We start from the raw sequence: 21,106 nt of genomic DNA on the forward strand, positions 1-21,106 counted from the left end.
ACGGCAAAACAAAAAACACCACGGCAAATCAAAAAACTCTACGGCAAATCAAAAAACACTACGGCAAATCAAAAAACAACGGCAAATCAAAAAAACACTACGGCAAATCAGAAAAACACTACGGCAAAACAGAAAACACAACGGCAAAACAAAAAACACAACGGCAAATCAAAAAACTCTACGGCAAATCAGAAAACACAACGGCAAAACAAAAAACACAACGGCAAAACAAAAAACACAACGGCAAATCAAAAAACTCTACGGCAAATCAGAAAACACAACGGCAAAACAAAAAACACAACGGCAAATCAGAAAAACACTACGGCAAAACAGAAAACACAACGGCAAATCAGAAAAACACTACGGCAAAACAGAAAACACAACGGCAAAACAAAAAACACAACGGCAAATCAAAAAACAACGGCAAATCAAAAAAACACTACGGCAAATCAGAAAACACAACGGCAAAACAAAAAACACAACGGCAAATCAGAAAAACACTACGGCAAAACAGAAAACACAACGGCAAATCCGAAAAACACTACGGCAAAACAAAAAACACAACGGCAAAACAAAAAACACCACGGCAAATCAAAAAACACAACGGCAAATCAGAAAACGCTACGGCAAATCAAAAAACAACGGCAAATCAAAAAAACACTACGGCAAATCAGAAAAACACTACGGCAAAACAGAAAACACAACGGCAAAACAAAAAACACAACGGCAAATCAAAAAACACAACGGCAAATCAAAAAACACAACGGCAAATCAAAAAACACAACGGCAAATCAAAAAACACAACGGCAAATCAAAAAACACAATGGTGCACTTCAGGGCCACCGTAGGTTTGAGTTAAATTTAAAAAGTAGAAAGTTGTGAGGGACCTGAGGTCAGCAGCCAGTTTGTTCCAGAGAGAAGGACTACCGGGTAGCATACAGTTTTTGGTTGTCGTTTTCGTTATATTTGTCATCGTTTCGTCCACAATAGCTTTATGCTTTTATTCTACAAGTTCGTAGTAGATGCAAGTGTGGATTGATCGGCTGAGCGTTTGTTGAATGTCAATGTAAAATAAACCCTTATTGATATCAATGCATGTTGTCATTCATCCTGACGAGGAGGATGCGTCAACTGTGTCCCAGTAAAGCAGCCCCTCAGTGGTTTACAGGTGTTTTGTTTCGTTTGGCGAAAGCAAGCCACTACAATACATATAGTACAATATACAGAGGAGCTGAACCAGTAAGCTCTTTATGGACTAATGACAGGATTTTGAAAGTCATTACATATTTAATGAAAGGCTAATGAAGTGTTTTGAGAATCATGGTGATAAGTTCGAATTTTCTTGTGCATGTCAGGACTCTGGCTGCTGCATTCTGGATGATCTGGAGCAGTCCTATAGACTGTACTAATAGCCCAGATTAGGGCTGGGCGATAATTCGATAACGGTTTTGTTTCTCAATATAAATATAACAAATGTTCAATAAAAAATTGATATATTTAAATCTGTAGTTACACCCCTTACCACTTAGGGAGTGCCTTAAGCACTAGTTGCCACCAAAATTAGACAAAAGAAGAAAATTTAATTGAACAGCCAATCGTGTCGCAGGTTGAGAGGTAGGCGGGCTTAAAGAATGTAAACACAGCTGAAACGAGCACCAGCTCAAAGCAGAGTCGTTAATCAAACACTGAGTGAACTCAGCTTTAACACTTCATTAAATATACTTTCAGGATGTGGGTAAAGGAAGAGCACAGAGACAACTTCTGCTGTGCATTTCTAACACGTTTAATGTCCACCGCAACCGTAGTACAACTGAACACTGAATAATCGTGATGCATTCACTGCCCTGTGGGAAACAACATCACTCTGCCCATAACTCTTAGTAATCTTAAAAGGGAATGCATTACTCAAATCAATACTCCATAAACTGATAAACAGTACACAATTTGAATTATCTTTGGTGTAAATGTTAATCAAATCATGCAAATGACCTCAACCTGAGAAAAATAACAATCTACAAACTAATCCGTCTTGCACTAAAGTCCTGATTCCTGTTAGCACCGTCATAAATTAGGGATTCGAGAAGTTTATCAGAGTGCTAAATCCCAGATTCAAGCTAACAAGCTGTATGGTTTCTTCAATTCTCACCCAGGACCCCAAATCTGCCTTTAAATCTACATGAAATAATGATTTGATATTTATCGTGATAATTGTCGATATAGACTTATACAAAAATGTTACCGTGATAACATTTTCCAATATCGCCCAGCTCTACCCTGCATACACGGCGTTGCAGTAATGTAACCAAGTTGAAATGAATGCATGGACTTGTTTGTCAACGTCATTTTGGAGATGTTTTCAAATCATAAAATGCTGTTCTTGTGTATAAAAACGCAACAGCCAGATAAAATTAATATTCCTTGTCTCCTTCAAATTGCCCTGTGAATACTCCTAGAGCTCGGCTAGTTGAAGGTGATCAAAAAATAATTATTCAAGCTTAATTGTTCGTTGGAGGAATGTCAGAGGACCAGTCTTTTCTTTATTTTACCCCGTCTCACTACATCCAACTTTCAGGAGGCAAACCACACAGTAAGGTGTTTCAGTAATTGATAAATATTTCCTGTGGGAAGTCGTGTTAAGAATGTCTATTTTAATTTTATTTTGATTACAGCGGCAAATTAAAACAGTTCATTCTGATATCTTCCCACTCAATCTCACAATGAAGGTGAAGGTGCCCACTGAGGCAGCCTACGTGGAAGGAAAAATCAAATCCTGGAGGTTTACTCTAAATCATTTGCATAAAAAAGGTGACAAAGTAGGTGATATATTACAGAGTGTTTGCAGCGGAAATAGATAGATGCTGAATTAGTTTGAGCAATTTTATTATTAAGGGAATTTAATATGCGCTGTGATGAATATTCTTCTATCTTTGTTTCTTTAAGTGGTCATGAATAAGTGAAACATTACCCGGTTCATGCACATAGAGGAGGGTTTGTAGAGCGTCTGTAATCAGCAGAAAGTCTGTTTTTGTGAGGTTTGTTTATGCGCTCTTACTATTCTTCCAGTAATACCTCCATGCTTTCTTTTTTTTTTTTCCACCAGAGCTCTCCTCTTTTCATTTCCATGGATTTGAATCCATGAATACAGAGCTTAGGAGAGCAAACAACACAACCACAGCTTTGTGGATAAGAACAGAGAGATGAGCTACATCAGCACTTACTATAATGCAACCAGCCAGCACAAAGCCAATCACACCTCCCTCGGCACTCTGAGAATCACAGCATGATCCTCATCATTTTGTTTCTTGCTCATTCCTTTAGGAAACATGGCTGATTAAACACCTCTCTTTGAATTCAGAGCTCTAGGCAATCCGTCTCTGCTTTCCATCCAGCGTATACCGTCTTACAGTCGCCTGTCGTCTGTCCTGACCCATTCAACCGTAACTTTTAAGGCCAGAAAGAGTATCTGACAACATGCTAGCTAATTTGCTGCAGAGATTGACTGGATGAGCTATCAGACGGCGCTCTGTCAGGCCTCCTCTTTTTCGCCCTCCATCCATCCAGGCAGCAGCATTTGGTTGCATTTGTAGGCAGGAGGAGTTCTGCAGGAAGGCCTACATAACAGGAAAGAGCTTTCAGATGCAACTCCTCTGGGACAATCGATCTCTCTTTGCGGTGCTGTTTTTGCTGCTCCTCCATGGGGGCCCATTGCTATCGATCCTTACTGTGTGTGTGCTGCTTTTCTTTGGTCTACAGGGGAGAGTTTGTAGTGTGTTTAACATGGTTTGCTGTAGATTGCTTGTTTATTCTATTACTTTTTTCACTTTGTTGTAGATTCACTAAATCTAAATTGTAGTGATATTACATTTTGCTTGCAGGGCTCTGCAAAGAGTTTCTATGTTTTACATTTCATCACTTTGCTCAGGTATCTGACCTATTATTGCCTAAAAACTCTTAATATTGTTTTCTTTTTGTTCTAGCATCCCTCCTTCATTTATAGTCATCTTTTTATAGAATGCTGATTAATGAGTTGCATGACTTCAAAACACAGTAATGGAATAAAAGCATTCATTACACTTGTATGGAAAGAAACAATGAAACATGAAAAGCTCTGAAACAGGGAGTTGTGAGGGAAGAAATGATTTCACTCTTGGAGAAATGCAGGACTACAAAGACAGTTAAGTGGAACATGTGGAAGGAGCTGTTGAGTATAAAGATAACCAGGAATGATGTGTTTTTATGTAAGAAATTATACTCGGCCACGTGAGTCCTGACGTGGCCCCTCGAGCCTGGAGGAAAATACTTTGAATTTGGAGAGGAAAAACGCTTTTCCTCTTTATGTTTCCTCGTGGTTGAAGGAATCCTGTGTGTGACCTAATGCAATGTACCGCGATGTGACGTGACGTCGTGCTGGGAAAGGAATCGTTAAGAAGAATTGATAACATTTGAGGTGTACAATTCCAATGGAATTGATCAATTGGAACCAGTTCTAAGTCAGATCCGGTTTTCGATTCCCATCCCTAATCATCCTGCTTATTAACAAGCTACCAACTACAGATACAACCAAGTTGACACTAAGTAGGGATTTATTGATTCAAAAATATTAATTTTTGTAGCTAACAAGAAAAAAATTGTGTAACATTGAAATGAACATTTTCTATCACAGTAAAGTCCAAAATGTATCCCGCCTAACTCTGCTAGCTCGAGGTTTCTGCCTGTTAAAGGAAGCTTGTCCTTGTGCACACGAGAACATGACTTTTGTGAAATACAAATATTATGTGTGCACAAGTTATCTTGCAGAACTAATATTATTTTTGTGCGAACAAATGATTATCTTGTGCACAATAGAATTATCTTATTGGAAAGATTTATTTTCATGTGTCCAAAAGTAGGGATTCACCGATCCTCCTTTTTTAGGTCCCGATACCGATATTGATACCTGGGCTTTGGTATCTGCCGATACCAATACTAGCCGATCCGATCCTGGTATTAATTTAACAATCTCTATTCCTTAATGTGAGGATAGAATCATGTTTTGGCAACTTCAGGCTTTTCTAGTAAAGTAAAATGAGCATTTTTAAACTGACAGTATCATTATTCAAGATATTATAAATATGTACCAGCAGTTTGTTGAGTTAATCTTCATAACCAACAGATATTACAATTCAACTGTAAACCTCAGCAGTGGATAAGAGGAATTAATTATTCTGTATTAAAAAACTGCTTCAAATGAGAAAATAAAAAATATGTCAGCGTAGTGTTTCCCACTAAAGTACAGTGTACCTGTGGCAGGGAGGAGGGCTATTATTACTTACCAGCTTTGCCCTTACTGTTTCCCTTCTCCGCGTCTGATCTTGTGACAATACTAATCAGCAGTACATTTTATAAAGACCTCCAAATCACACAACTTGCGTTTCTGTAATCTTTCACTCGACACTAAGCCATCACAACAGGAGATCTGCGCATGAACGAGGTGCGTTCATGACAAAGCATTCGTTCATTGAATTAACGATTCAAAACTAAGATAGTGCAGAAGGACATCGACAGAAACCAGCTGCACATAACTTCAGAAACAGCAGTATGAGAAGGTTTATATTTAACATGAAACGTAACTCATTAAGATGAATAGGTCTACCATATGGATCGGCACTATATATCGGCCCCTTGTCACCGATATACGATCTAGCTTTTTGAGTTCAATCTAGCCGATATCCGATACCAGGATCGGATCGGTGCATCCCTATCCACAAGTTATATCTTGTGCTAACAAGTTAGTACATAGTGCATGCACGATATTAACCTAGAACAAGTTCTTATCTTGTGCACACAATATTTGTATTTGTGGCCATAAGATGATTATATGGTGTGCACAAGTTAATATATTATGCTCATTAGTCAATATGTTGTGCATACAAGGAAATAACTTAAGCACACAATTTAATTTTCTTGTGGGAACAAGTAAATTATATTGTGTATCTTCCTGTAGTCCACTTGCTATAAGAATTAATTGTTGTTGTGGGTTTTGACCTATCAAATTCAAGTATTTAACACAGTCGGATGATTAGTACGACAGCCAGGTAATAACTGTGGATAAATCCAGCGCTTCCAAACTGAAATTGCCAGGACTGATTTTTGTTATTATTATACTTTTATTATTCCCAGCATCCACCTGCTCTTTATTAATCAGCTTTTTAGTTGACCATGATTAACAAGCAACATGATTCCCAAACAAAATAACGGACGAAGCGTTAATAACCTGTGTAGAAGGAAACGATGGAACATGGAACATTTTTAAAGAGCAAGGTGTGACAGTGAAAATGTTTTGAAGCTTGAGACAGAAGGCTCAGTGGGAAATAAAAAAGGGTTGGTAGAGAAAAATGTGAGGTGGACAGGAGTGCATTGTTACTCTGTGGATAAATCCAAGGCTAGTACACTTAACTTAATGCATAACTCAAAAGACATACAAAGATTTAGCTTAAGTGCTCTCAATACTGCCATTTAATGAGAGAGATAACATGTTTAGAGCTGTGTGGCACAGTCAGCAGTAGTTTCATATGTAGAAGTAATCATAGTTATTATCACAAGGAAAAAAAATCTAATGGCATGCTATAGGTTTTTAATTTTTTCAAGGGTGATTTCATTCCAAGATAGTTCAGTGTTTAGCGCCATTTAACAGAACAGACGTGTTAGAAATGGAAGATGATATTCATAAGCATTTCTAAATGAGCGTATAATTGCCTGAGTGTAAAAATAATTTAGTTTTAGCTAACTCAGAATGAGCCATCTGCATAAGGAGCAGGTTCTTTTCCATGAAGGCCAACATATCGCACCGCCATGTTTCTACAGAAGCACAGAATGGACAACCTTGATACACAGGCGTATTGGTATTTAGTTACGAAGATGGACGTTTTTGATGGTACCAGTCTGACAAATGGAGGATCTAATTATCATGCAACACAGGAGCTTCTTGTCCTCAAAGGCTAACATCACTTTTAGGACCTCACCAACTGGATGGGGTGAGCAAGGGAGTGTTTCAAGTTTTAATCTGGCTGCTAGATAACGCCCTTTCCTGCGCACTGTACCTTTAAGCGTTCAAATATTGGCTGAAATATGAATTTATAGATTTCAGTCACGTGGGTACCTGGAGGGCAAAAAAGAGCGTAGCACAATGACAGCTTCCATTCATGCATACTTGTAAAACAGTCTCCCCCTCCCGGAAGTTCATCGTCAAGCCTCAACACTACAACTATTAACCTTCTCCAGGTTCAAGGTTCAATGTTCACTATTTTGTCATTCAATCATATTAAAAACATGAGAGGACGAAAAACATTACTCAGGTCCAGCAGCATACATAATAGATAACAAGCTAAAAAAAAAGACCTTATAAATAAATAAATAAATAAATAGATAAATAAATAACATAACATAACAGCCCATAGTAAGTTAATATATAAAAAAAGTTAAAAACAGCATACTTCTTCAACTTACCTAAGACCACTTTATCACCAGACTGTCAGGATAAAAGTGTCCATGCACACGAGCTGACCATGTCAGAAGGAGTATTACATTGACTGAACATACAATAATTAAAATACTCTTGGTTTAATTCAACTTACCATTAATAAAAAGTTCACTCAAAGATGATTGGACTTTTTAGTTGTCGTTGTTTTGTTCCCAGGAAAAGCAGAGCATCTGATATAATTAATCCGCATCTCCTCCTCTCAGGGTTTTCTTTCTCAGATGGGACTTTTAAGAAGCAGAACCTGGGCTTGTCTCCTCGTCAGCTTGTGCTTATAATTGAAAAACAGTCTAGTCATTTCCCAGTTCCCCGTAGCAGTAGGAAGCCTTTTTTTGCCCTCCAGGGGGGCGGTTCCATAAGTGTGTGACATCACGAGGACATTATTAATAGTGAGACTGAAAAGAGAGCAGGAGTACTCTCAGAGTCATGTGTCCCATTTTTTTTGTGAAGGGATTCTCAGTGGACTAGCACCTCTGAAATGCTAACATCAAAGATTAGAAAGGTGTTGAAAAATTAATCCCATCAGTCTTGGTATTTCACTGAATGTTAGGAGTACAACCTTTCCTTCTCCTCATCCCCTAATTCTGATGAATCTGCCTGTCTTGGAAAATGAGTGAAGTGCTTGATGGGAAGGCCGTCATTCAGAAACGCTGTGGTTGGGGATTCTTTGTGGCCTTCTCACCTTTCTTCTGGAAACACCTCCAGACCTTGAATTATCTCATCTCTGGGTTCTTTTCTCTGCACTGGTCTTGGTCGGAATCCACGGATGCAGCAGTCAGGATTGTGGATAACAGAACTACAGCTTTGTTTTTACAAACAAAGCAATGGGCTACATCAGCGTTTACTATAATGTAGCCAGCCAAGACAAAGCCAATTACCTCCCCCAGTTACCACCACAGAGTGATTCACTGAGCTATTTTCATCGCTCTGCGCTGTGCGGAAATAAAAGACTTACTTGTTTTATACTTATCCCTTGAGAAAGCGCTGCTGGAGACAACTTCACTTTATATCTTCAGCTGCCTACTGTTTCCCATACATAGTTAACATTTTAATGCATGTTTTTATGACTGATGTATTCAGTTACACTCTTTTCCATGTATAAAGTTTATGCACTGAAGGATAAGTCCAACTTGATGTATATTATTGATGAAATAGTTTGAAAAATAAAAAACATGTTTTATCAGCAGAGTTAAATTTCACAGTCTTGTTTTACAGAACTTATTTTGTTGGTGTTTTACCTTCCCAACACAGATTTGACTTTACTCAGTGATCTAAGATATAAAAAACAAGCAAAAGCACAATAAAGGTGGACGGTTAATACTTTATGTTAGAGCTTATATCAGTGCTACATTAGGAATACGCTGCATTTGCTCCAGCTTTGTCCTTCAAACTTTTTCATTTCCCTGCAGAAGAGTAACTTATTGATGGTTGTTGAGCATTAAAAGGGATGAGGTTGAAAAATGTTTGTAAGCGCAGAGATTTGAAAACTACTACTAAAACTCATGCACACTAAACCAAACCAAGTGAAGCTGCTTGTAATGGCCAAATTCCACCAGATCCGTGTCCGGTCCGTTTCCATCACAGCACCTGATCTGATAGGTTTCTATTCTAGTCAATGTGTTAACTTCCACTGGATCTGCTCCGTTACATCACGGCTGCATCTCTGATCCGGCAGGTCGGAGCCCTCCGGATCAGATACGCAAGACTTCTGTTGCTTGATGCCGGAGCACGACGCATCAATCTCAACAGAGCAGATGGAGCGGGACAGGAAGTCAGGCACTAAAAGAAAATGAAAACATCCGGTTAATTTTCAGAATAAAACACTCTGTGTTATCACCAGATCATATTTCACTTAACTATAACAACAAACCGCCATGATGAGCGGAGCCAGGCCTGGAGTCAACAGGTCAGAGGTTTTCAGAGGACCAGAAAGACAGTAGGGATAAAGAGAGGAGTCGGATAATTCAGTGATAACCGTGGGGGAAATCTCAGTCCTGCTCCGTGCTGTGTTCCGAAAATGCAATCGGTAGGTGTTGTTGTTGACGGACGAGAGAGCACGAAGCCGGACCACAGCAGGTCGGAGATGGACCAGACATGGATCTGGGGGAAGTCCTGTGTAACACATGTCCTCATTGGAAACATCCGGACAGCGAGAACGATTGTTCGGAAATGGGAATTAATGTGACTCAAGGTGTCTCGCTTTGAGTGTCAGTGTTAAAATACAAGTAAAGTGCAGCTTACAGACTATGCTGCATAGCTTTTACGAATACAATCATCATCCGGGTGCTTTTACACCTGGAGCATTTGGAGTTGTCTTCCAAAAGGGGGGCATTTCCCTCCTTGGCCCCATCGCATCTCACAGTTAGGATTGGAGATACATCACACGGGACAAAACAAGCAAGCTGAGATCTCCTAGAAGAGGTGGTCTTAGCTTACTTCCAATTGAACTCAGTAGCAGTTTGTTTTCAGTGAGAACGCAATCAACCCAGAATGTACTTCTAAATAGTGGAACATCACCTTTCCACGAGTGGGTCTTGTACCTTTACCTACTGCTAACAGAGTTTCTTCGTCTTTGTGCGACACTTCTCTGCAGAACGGCGAAGGCCCCCTTTGTTCTGTATGCTCATCTGCCCAAATGTGGATGTGGTTTCTGACCTCACTGCTCCAAGTCAATCCATGACTCATTTGTTAGGTAGGTTAACTGGCTAACATTAATTGATATCTTGGAACCGGGTTCCGACAATGCAAAATGCAACCAGGACTCATGGCATTTGTTTACCTATTCATTGGGAAAAGGAGGCAGTGAGGTAATGATACAATTTTGAAAACATTAAATTAAATTAAAATAAACGGTTATTTTCAAACCAAAAACATGCATGCTCTTAATTCACACACCCAGCTACAATCACCTGGATCCATGGTTTTGTGCACACCAAGCCAGGTCTCCGCTTGGTGTTCCATGTAGAACCTGCATGAAAGTACAAGACCCACTGTGTCTCACTGAACAATAAAATAAAGCAAAACACAAAAGCCATATTGGCTCCAACACACTGCCAACAGGAGTTCACCCACGTTACCCACCTAGATGGCACTTTGAAACCTCACTTCTAAGATAACCAGATTTTATCAAACACTTTAAACAAGAATCAGCACCCCACTGAAAACCAGATGCATCCAGGATATAACCACAATTACTTCCCGGGAAGCAATAAAAGCATTTCCAAGAGGTAGAATTTGATCATATTATTGCAAATTAAAAGGAGAATTCTGCAGCAGAACATTTCAAACAGCAGAAGCAACTTTCCTGCTGAGCTTCTCAGACGCCTACAGACGACAGCAAGAAAACACACAAAAGCCAACACATAGTCAAGCGCCTAACATTAGATCAGTCTGCTTTGATTCCTGTACCAGAAACTGAAAATAAACCTCTGGCAAATCAAATGAAACAAACTGAAAAATCAAACATCAGACTTATTGAAGATGTCTCCAGACACACAACAAACTTCTCACTGTGATAAATGTTACATTCAATAATTACAACTTCAAACTGTGTGACCCTTACCATGACAGCACGTCAAAGTTTTTAGTTTTCTTTAAAGTAGGACAACTTTTCATCAAATCGAAATCACATCGACATAAAATCACTCTGTTTGCTGATGATGTCTTGTTGGATTTAACATTTCACTCAAACTGGCTCCCATCGGTCTAAAATCTGATAAACAGCTTCAAACAATATTTGAGTTTGCTATCAACTGGTCTATAGGTTTACATCAGACTTCCACCAGATATGTGTCCGGTCTGTCTCCAATCCGCTGCGGCCCGGCTCCGTGCTCTCTCGTCCGTCAACTCACATTAGCTGCGTTTTGAGAGTGGAGCACGGTGCAGGACTGCCGGAAAGCTGGAGTCATGTGGCCAAGGTTTTCCTGCAGTAATCACTGAAACAAGGATTCTCCTCCTCTCTTCATCCATGTTGTCTTTCTGGTCCTCTGAAAACCTCTGACCTGTTGACTCCAGGCCTGGCTCCGCTCATCATGACGGTTTGTTGTTGTAGTTAAGTGAAATATGATCTGGTGATACAACAGTGTTTCATTGGAAATTTAACCGGATGTTTTAATTTTGTCTTGGTGCCTGACTTCCTGTCCTGCTCGATATTCTCTGTTGAGATTGATGCATCATGCTCTGGCATCTGGCAAAATCAAAGTCTTGGGTATCTGATCAGGAGGGCTTGGACCTGCCGGATCAGAGATGGAGATAGAACGCAACAGAGCGGATCCAGTGGAAAATAGAAACCTATTAGATTGGAGACGTACCGGACACAGATCTGGTGGAATTTGGCCGTTAGATCCCTACATGTAACGACCAAGCGGCAACCACCAGTCTAAAAATATGAGTCCAATGCAGAAGTGCTATAAACTGCAGTTCATCGAGGATCCACTTGAGGCTGGCTCTGGAAGTACCGGAAACCACATACACACAAATTCAAAAAAGGCGATCTTTACAGCAGAAATAAACATGTTTACAGCCTGGTACAAAAGACGAGTGTAGTCTGGATAGCTCATTTCTCGATTGGCACACACTGCACGGGGATGAATTTTTTTCTAACGCGGCAATTTTAAAGATATTGAGATTACGAGTCTTCCAATGAGAGGCACAGCCGACTTGATTGACAGGCGTGAACACTGTAGCTGTTGGCGAGGAGGCTCAAAGCCCGCCTCTTAACGTCACAATCGCTCAACAGCAGCAATATGGCTCCCACCGACGATTGGCCTCAAAACAGCGCTTCAGAAACAGATGGGTGACGTCACAAAAGCCATATTTTATACAGTCTATGGTGACGACACACCCAGATTTATAATATACCTCCAAACCATGACTCAGCAAACTGAAATAATCCCTCCACACCAAATTAAACCCATGTTCATATATCGAAGGAGACCAAGACTGCTGGATTTAACTCCTACTCCTTGAAATTGGCCTCATTCACATAAAAAGGAATATGTGCACCATTAACCATGTTAACCAACACCTGGGCAAGTTATTCAACCTCATTTCAGCAGTCACTGCAATTTTCTGGAAGAGACAAAGATCCAGGATCAAAATAACTAACCTAAAAAATAAACAAAGCAAAAGGTGGGTTTCAGGGCACAACAAACTTAACACCACCAGCAGCTTTAGATCTTCTGTTTCTAGATAAACAACTCCTACTCTGCGTTGCTTGATATTGAACAGAAAATCTGTAAGGCTCTCCATCCTGCGCACTACCCTCAAAGATAAAACAGTCAAACCCCAAGCTGCCGCAAATGCAACAAGATATGTGCCACTCTAACTTTCCCGAGGAGAAGCGAGTGACAAACTTAACCTCCAACTATCTCTCTCGCCTCTCACCCCTACCTTGCATTACTTAATGTTTACAATCAATAAAGAATGCCTCAACCTCCCTGCATGAAAACAGAGTGGAGTAACCGGCCTGTGGCGTCTGTTCAGTGGCAGCTCTCCCAAGACTTTTGGCCCTCCTCTTACAAACAGCAACTTAGCTCAGCGCTGTCCCTTGACAGATAAAGGAGAGCAAGTTATATCCACAAACATTTTTACTTCCCCCACCTGATTATTTAGACCTTCATTTCTACCCACAAAAAGGCCTAAAGAAGAGAACAATGCATGCTTTGTCAACACAGTGTTCATAATACATTTGCCAGCATTAAACCTTCAACTTGAAATGTCTCCTTTAGGCTGTCATACTTCAAATTGCTTTGAAGTAAGAACAAAACTTAGATTTAAAAAATAAGTTGTCAGTTATCAGCAAGGTTTAAATATAAGATTATGGTCCATTTGGAAACAAAATGTTGGATATTTTCTAGAACTGCCTCCTCCAGACCTCAGGACCTCATGACACTATGAGGTTACAGCAATTAATAACCAGGCTAATGCTTCTGTTTTAACCAAGCGACAAACTCCGGTCTTAAAATGTGAAGCCCATGCAGAAGTGCTAAAAACTGCAGTTCATCGAGCGTCCACTTGAGGCTGGCTGCAGAAACACCGGAAACCATATACACACCCATTCAAAAAAGACAAGAAACATGATAAACAGCCTGGTTCAAAAAATGGTTCAAGTCAGAATATCTCATTTCTTTATCAGCACACAATGTACAGGGGGTTGAAATTTTTTATAACTCTGCATTTTTGAAGATATGAACTTGATAGACAGGCAGGCACCCAGTACCTCAAATTATTGGAATATTCCCTAAGATCAATTAAGTAACATTTTTAAAATACAGGAATGTGTAACCTCTGAAAAGTATGTTAATTTATACACTTCAGGCAGAATTCACTAAGAATGAATTGCAGGGGCGCCGTTGACCTATTGGTCTAAGCGTGCCCCATATAGGCTATAGTCCTTGTTGCAGAGGTCACTGGATCGACTCTTGGCCATGACCTTTTGCTTCATGTCCCCCACGATTCCTGTCTCTCTTCAGCTGTTCTATCAATAAAGGCAAAAAAAATGTCCCAAAATAGCAGCAGCGAATAGCACCAACAAACAAATTGTTAAAAACTGCAGTTCATCGAGCGTCCACTAGAGGCTGCCTGCAGAAACACCAGAAAAGCTGTTAGTGAAAAGGTTCAAAGCCTGCCTCTTTACTTCACACTAGCTCAGACAAAGTTAGGTTGAGTTCAGCATTTCCAATATGGCACCCGCTGATGATTGGCTTCAAAACAGCACCTCAGGAACAGATTGGTGACGTCACAGATACATCCATGAATAATACAGTCTATGGTTTTAACCTCACATCTCTGAATTCTGAAATTGATTTGTTTATCAATGCATTTCTAAATGAACTAACAGAATAACTCTTCTACTTTCCAGGCTCCCAGAGGTACGGATCTCAGACAACGGGCCTTACGAATGCCATGTGGGCATCTACGATCGGGCAACGCGGGAGAAGGTTGTCCTGGCTTCAGGGAATGTTTTTCTTACAGTTATGTGTGAGTACCATCAATGCATTTATACTTAAGTTTCTGAGGCGATGAAACATCCTTTGTATGGTGTCTTGCTTTTCGGTGATCACTGTATTTCTGGTTAAAGCAGAATGCTGTGTTTGAACATGGGTTCATGAAGAGAGACTGTTCAGAGTCAGCACGTCAGTCAGCATGACAAAGATTGAAAAACACGATGCTGTGCAGACCTGCAGGCAGGAGACAAAGCCTCCTCGATCACTGAAATAGTGTGAGCTTTCAGGTTTTATATGAGGTGGAACAACAAAGAATGTTGGTAGAAAAGATGATCAGGTGTTAAATTGTGCAAAAGAGGGTTTCATCTATTCTCAAATTTAATATTTACTTATTTAAAAGGAGCAATAGTTAACATTTTCATAAAGAGAAGGTATCAAATGACAATGTGTCAAAATCAATACCTGCCTTCTTCAGTATCTATGTTCTTCTTGCTGTTTCTCCCATTTGTTGCAGTGTTATAGGAAAGACTCCAGCACGCCTGGTTTGGTTAATTTATGATGGGTGATCAATTGTCTCATACAAGCCTGGTGTAAATTTGATAGCACCCGTCAGCTCTTTCGGCTGCACATCAAGGTTTTGTGTGAAAACATTAGAAAAATGACATGCCACTCGGATGGATGATGGCTGGGAGACGAAAACAATGGCACTACAGGCAACAAGCGGATTAATCACACGCCAAATGAATACCCAGAATATTTCACACAGAGGTGATATTTCAGGATGATACAGTATTATTATTATTTATTTTGCCTTCCCCAGTGGCTACTTTTCTTTTCTTCTGTCTGACTGTGCGTCTGACATTGAGAATAGATGAACACGTTTTCTTTAAATGCTGTGAACTGATGGATCCCTACGGAGCCCCTAAAGTGACATGTGCAGAATTTTTTTTTTGGAAAGTATCTTGTGCGCACGAGATACTTTCTCGTGAGAACCAGATACTTTTCTCGTGCGCACTAGATACCAAGTTAGCACTGGAGATCAACCAGTTTTGATCTAAAAATGACAGCAGTTAGTTGAGCTTTATTTCAACCTTGGGCTGCCTTGTATCTTGTTACATTTATATACGGACTGTTCAGTCTGCATTTACGAACTGTTTGTAATTTGTGAACCTCACTGCATTTGTGAATGGAATTTTTGAGACTGCAGGGCAATGTCTGTAACCAATCAGATGTCTCACTCCTTTGCAGCCAATCATAGTGTAGATTCCAGGGTATGTGGTTGTGAAGCGATCCCTTTAGCCATGCCCGAGACCAGAGCGCACAGAGACCAGAGCGCACCGAGACCAAGACTAGTCGATATCATCCCGCATTTAGGCAGTTATTTAATGAGGACTATGTTTAATCCTTTGTTATAATGGGTAGCCTATCTGCAAACGTTTTATCCCCACCCCGTTCTGATCTGGATCCAGAATGTCTGCTGTTGGAAAGTTTTTCCTTCCTTCAACTTTGAACCCAACAGAAATAGACCTGATGCCAGATCTTAAGGGTTTGGAAGCGGGGTCAAGGAATTGATCCAGCAGAAAACTTGAGTTGAAAGGAATGATGTCTTTTTGCTGTGTGCAGCAGCAGCAGCTCTATCACAATGTAATTGGTGGAGCCAATAGGCGGCGATGGGGAGGGGCTTGATTGTGTAAAGAAGGTGCTAATGTTTTTTTACACAACAAATATTCACAATTTAATTGATTACACTGAAATGAGATTAAACTATTCAGGGTATATAATGACATAGCAACTTAGCAAACACAGTTACATCTGTAAGCTACAAATTTAATGAATGAACACTTTCTTTCTTTTTTTATTAGGATCCCCATTAGCACAAGCATAAGCATAGGCTATTCTTCCTGGGGTCCAACACATATACAAGCATGCACACTGACATTCTTACAGGAAAGAGTGGTTGTTGGGTGATAGCTGTGGCACGTGACTGCTCCAGCTTTTGCTGTCATAGAATTCCCACAGGCTGACTGCATGATGGCTATGTGTTGACTGTATGTTGGCTGTGTGTTTGCTGCCTGTCGGCTGCTTGCTGGCTGCTTGTTGGCTGCATGTCTGTTGCGTGTTGGCTGTGTGTCGGCTGCGTGTCAGCTGCACTTTTGCTGCTTTGGCTGGCTGCGTGTTGGCTGCATGTTAGATATATGTTGGCTGCTTGTGGACTGCATGTTAGATATATGTTGGCTGCTTGTGGACTGCATGTTAGATATATGTCGGCTGCTTGTGGACTGCATGTTAGATATATGTCGGCTGCTTGTGGACTGCATGTTAGATATATGTCGGCTGCTTGTGGACTGCATGTTAGATATATGTCGGCTGCTTGTGGACTGCATGTTAGATATATGTTGGCTGCTTGTGGACTGAATGTTAGATATATGTTGGCTGTTTGTGGACTGCATGTTAGCTGTGTGAAAGTCATCTGTAAGCCTGTTCTCTCCCATGTCTTCTCCCCAAAATAAGGCCTTAAACAATCTATGATTAAAATTTCAGTTGTCATCAGGATTAATTCTTTACAGGAAAGGCTGAAGAGGCATGTGATCAGTACATAAATCATTTATACGAATCACTCTTCACTCAACAGACTGTGTGCCATACCCATACAGGAGTTGTTTCAACGATTAACCTTCCAGAAAACAGTGGCTTTAGCTTTAATAAATTGGTACTTAATTTACATGTAAAATATGTCTCCCTGTCATATGCATTTGTTTTCCATATCAGCGAATGCTTTCAGGTCAGCAGGTTTTTTCAGGAATAATCCTGTTTACATTAAAAAACGATGCAAATTATTCACATGGACACCCACTGAGCGGAGAAAGAGGTTGACAGAAAGAGGCAGGAAAGGGGGATCCCACAAGAGGAAATATTTCCTGTAACCAGATGTTATTTCATAACCAATACAGCTTTCCTGCTGCCAACATGATTAGGGACAACTGTTTAATACAAAAGTTCAACAGAGACTCAAATAAAGAGCTGTGCAACTGCCCTGGGCAAAACTTTAGAATAAAATAAAAAAATAAGTCAGGCTTTTTCTGTGAAAAACAGTCAAGAAATGCTGCCATACTATATTTTTTTATGCTTGTAACATCAATATAGCAGGTATAGAGTCAATACAGCCATCAACATGAAATTTTTAGATCTGTTTCGGCCGATATCTGTGCAGCTTGCAGAAATATAGACAAGCCTTCCCTCATGGACCTGAGACTTGTGTGAAACATGCGGCTCTTGCTGGCGACATATGTGGAAATTACATAACTATTACATAGCCGTCACGCAGCCATCATGTTTGCTGCGCGAATCTGGCATGACTGAAATTTTGTTCACTTATTTCACTGACTCAAAGTTTCATTCAAAAAGGCAACTAGACTTGGAGGAAAACCTTGAAGTCAGTTAACCTCTGAAGGTGAAACGTCTACAAGTAGGTCAAGTAACATTGATAAATAATATATACTACACAGTTTTTCTGATTTCATGCATGTGTGTTTTGCAGCTTCCATTTCATTTCATAGATAGCATTTCTGTCGGTTATACAGTTCTAATACCAGATATCTTCAGTGTACTTCAAACCTTATTGCCTCGGTCATAAGACCACTGTTATCAATATTCAGCCATCTAGATATCTCATTCAATCAATGGAGGAGCTCTGTGCCTGTAGCCTATTGCTCCGTCTGTGCCATAATTATTGTATTTAAGTCCCCCTAACGACAGCTGCATCGTCTGCCACTGATGTATCAATTACAGCTGAAAAGACATGCTGTTCTCCATGTGGTCCTATGGCTAATTAGGAATGGTGGAACTTTTGAGTGGAAAAGCGAAAAAGAAAAAACGCCTCGTGACAATAAACTCCATTATCCCATCCTGTGCCTCGGAGAACTGCCTATGGTTTTTGTGTTTCACTTTAACTTTCCCAATAATACAACCTTGACCTTCTTGTCTCGGTCTCTTTGATGACCAAATCCAAGCCTCTGTTTGAGTGCTCCCCCATGCTGACGTTAAGAAAAGACTCTCTCAACGGGGGAAGGTTCATTTGGTTAACTGTTTGTGTTTGAGCGCTCGGTGGTAAGACGTGAACGATGTAGTTGCGGGACAGTTGGAGCACCCTTACTCAGTTGGGTCTTAAATCACCACTCCACAAGAGAGGAAGAAGAATGGCCTCTGGCATTGTGGCTAATTGCCGTCTAAACTGAAACAGAATTATTCATAACCTATTAGTGTGTCAAGTTCAGTGGGAAGTAAAGGAAAAATGTAGAGAGGAGAAAGAAAGAAAATGAGAGGGGAAAAAAAGTTAATTAATAGGAAGCAGTACACGGAGAGTATTTTAATTTTTTAAAGGGCTTCATAAATAAGAATTATCATTTTAATGAATCCCCTGCCAAGAAATTCAATCATCCAGGTTGGAAAGGCTAAACTCTGAACTCTGGCTACCTTTGCTTCCGTCCTTTACTCTGCAAAGTTTGCAATGTCTTTTCCTGTGCTACATGGGCTTATGTTGACTTTATTAACCAGTATGCATGACATATCTCTCACCCAAATACTTTTTTATAGTCATTTGATCATTCCAGCTTACACACATTCATATTTAAATGTGCCTTAAAACTGTTTTGGGGCTTTGTGGCCTAGCGGTTTAAGCGCGCGCCCCATATACAGAGGCTATAGTCCTCATCACAGTGGTCGCTGGTTCAACTCCAGGCCTCAACTTTTTGCTGCATATCTTCTCCCTCTCTATGCTACCCACATTCCCTGTCTCTCTTCAGCTGTCCTATCAAATAAAGGCGAAAATGCCCCAAAATATAACAAAAAAAAAAAAAATGAAATAGAAAATAATGGAATTTTAGACGTGTGATTAAAGGTAAGATATGGTAACGCAAATGTACTTTATCAATCCCCATGGGTGAAATTCTACATTTTCACTTGTGTTCTTTTGATCATGCTACACATACACAATTTCATACATACATACAAATATGCTATGGACATGCACTTAGGAGAGATGTCAGAGTGAGGAGGCTGCCATCAACCAGCGCCACCCAAGCAGTTGGAGGTTCTGTACCTTGCTCAAGGGCACCTCGGCAGTGCCCAGGCAAATGGACCAGCACCTCTTCAGCCACCAGTCCACTTGCCAAACTTTGTCCATACTGGGACTTGAACCGACAACCCTCCAGTTCCCAAGCCAAGTCCCCTATGGACTGAGCTGCTGCCGCCCTGAGTGATTAATCATAAATAAGCAACACAAACCAATGAATAGTCACTGTCAAAGAAATAGCCCCACTTTTAAAACACTCAAAAAAATATTGAACCAGAAAACATGAATAAAATATTCATTTTTTGTATTTTGTTTTAGCTAATGAGATATGCAGCAGGTTTATAATGTGTTTCTACAGTTTCATATGGATTGGGAGCACATTATTAATTTATTTATTTACGTATTGTGATTTCTTTTTTCTAAATTAAAAAATTAATGAATTTTTAAAACCTTAAGTTCTGAACCTTTTTGCAAGTTTTGCTTGAGCTAATGTTTATTTTTTCTAGATTTTAGATAATTTTACACTTGATTATGCAGAGTAAGATCTCTAAATATGTCAGTCGTCCACTACGCCCGGAGTGTTTTACCACGTTTTGCACATATAACATGATGCATTACATACTCAACAAATATAATATGTGATGACACAAATGATGGAGGCCTCAGCCTTCTTTTGCAAAGATATTAAAGGTTTTAGCTTTACAATAAAATTAACAGAAGCCAATAATAATATCTGTTTACTGAAGTTGTAAAGCATCATGCACATTTTTCCTAACCTCTATTTTCTTGCAGCATGAGAATAATTGGGTGAGCTCTGTTTGTTTGTTATGAGTGGTTGTATTTCTTCATGTACAGTATACACCATTTCCCCAGGACAATTGCAAGCTTTTATCTGGATAATTAGGAACATGCATTACGAAGACACAGCTTTAACTAGGGCACTTTATTATGTACTGTGTTAGCAAAATTATAGCCCTTAACCTGAATGAGCTGCTGCTCTGTTGCTCTGCGTCCGTAAATATGATGATGGACGCTCTACTGTATGATAATTGTTATAAGACTCTGTGCTGTTATCAAAGTTCAAATTCAACATCTGAGCTGAAAGGTTACAGATGAGAAGTTCAGAGTGAGAAATACTGAAATTAGCTGATTGACAGGATCCTTATTAGAGATATTGAATTTCCTGTCAAATCATGTTCAGACCGTCTGCAGAGAATACATTTAACAAGATGTAAATACACTGACAGCTCGGCCTTTTGACCTCCTTCCTCTCTGTTATAGTTTAATTGAAGAGGGCTCAGCTGAATGACATCAAAGTACAAAGCAGTCGGTTGTTTGATGTTCACGCCAGAAACTTTAATGAGATTATCATGTTTCCAAAAAATGCAAAAGAAATCATGAAAAGTGTGAGCAGTTCATTGTGGGGAGAGTCTTCGTTTATTATGTTCACTACATCTTTGCCTGCTGGTGGCTATGGGTCTGCCAGTAAAGTAGGACACACACTTCACTCAGTGATGTGTTCTTTAACTTCCGTTGATTTGGAAATATGTCATTTTAGCTCACTCCATAATG

General features: G+C 39.9%; 1 protein-coding gene across 2 annotated transcripts in view; it reads left to right on the plus strand.

The window, feature by feature from the left end:
- Nucleotides 1-21,106, plus strand: part of igsf21a (immunoglobin superfamily, member 21a) — a 381,326-nt gene that overhangs the window by 225,309 nt on the left and 134,911 nt on the right. For both annotated transcript variants that reach the window (XM_034694383.1, XM_034694318.1), the window contains exon 4: nucleotides 14,379-14,497. In XM_034694383.1, the coding sequence (XP_034550274.1) occupies nucleotides 14,379-14,497 (119 nt within the window). The remainder of the gene's footprint in view (nucleotides 1-14,378; nucleotides 14,498-21,106) is intronic.

Source organism: Notolabrus celidotus, chromosome 1 (genome assembly GCF_009762535.1).
Source record: "Notolabrus celidotus isolate fNotCel1 chromosome 1, fNotCel1.pri, whole genome shotgun sequence".
NCBI lineage: Eukaryota > Metazoa > Chordata > Actinopteri > Labriformes > Labridae > Notolabrus > Notolabrus celidotus.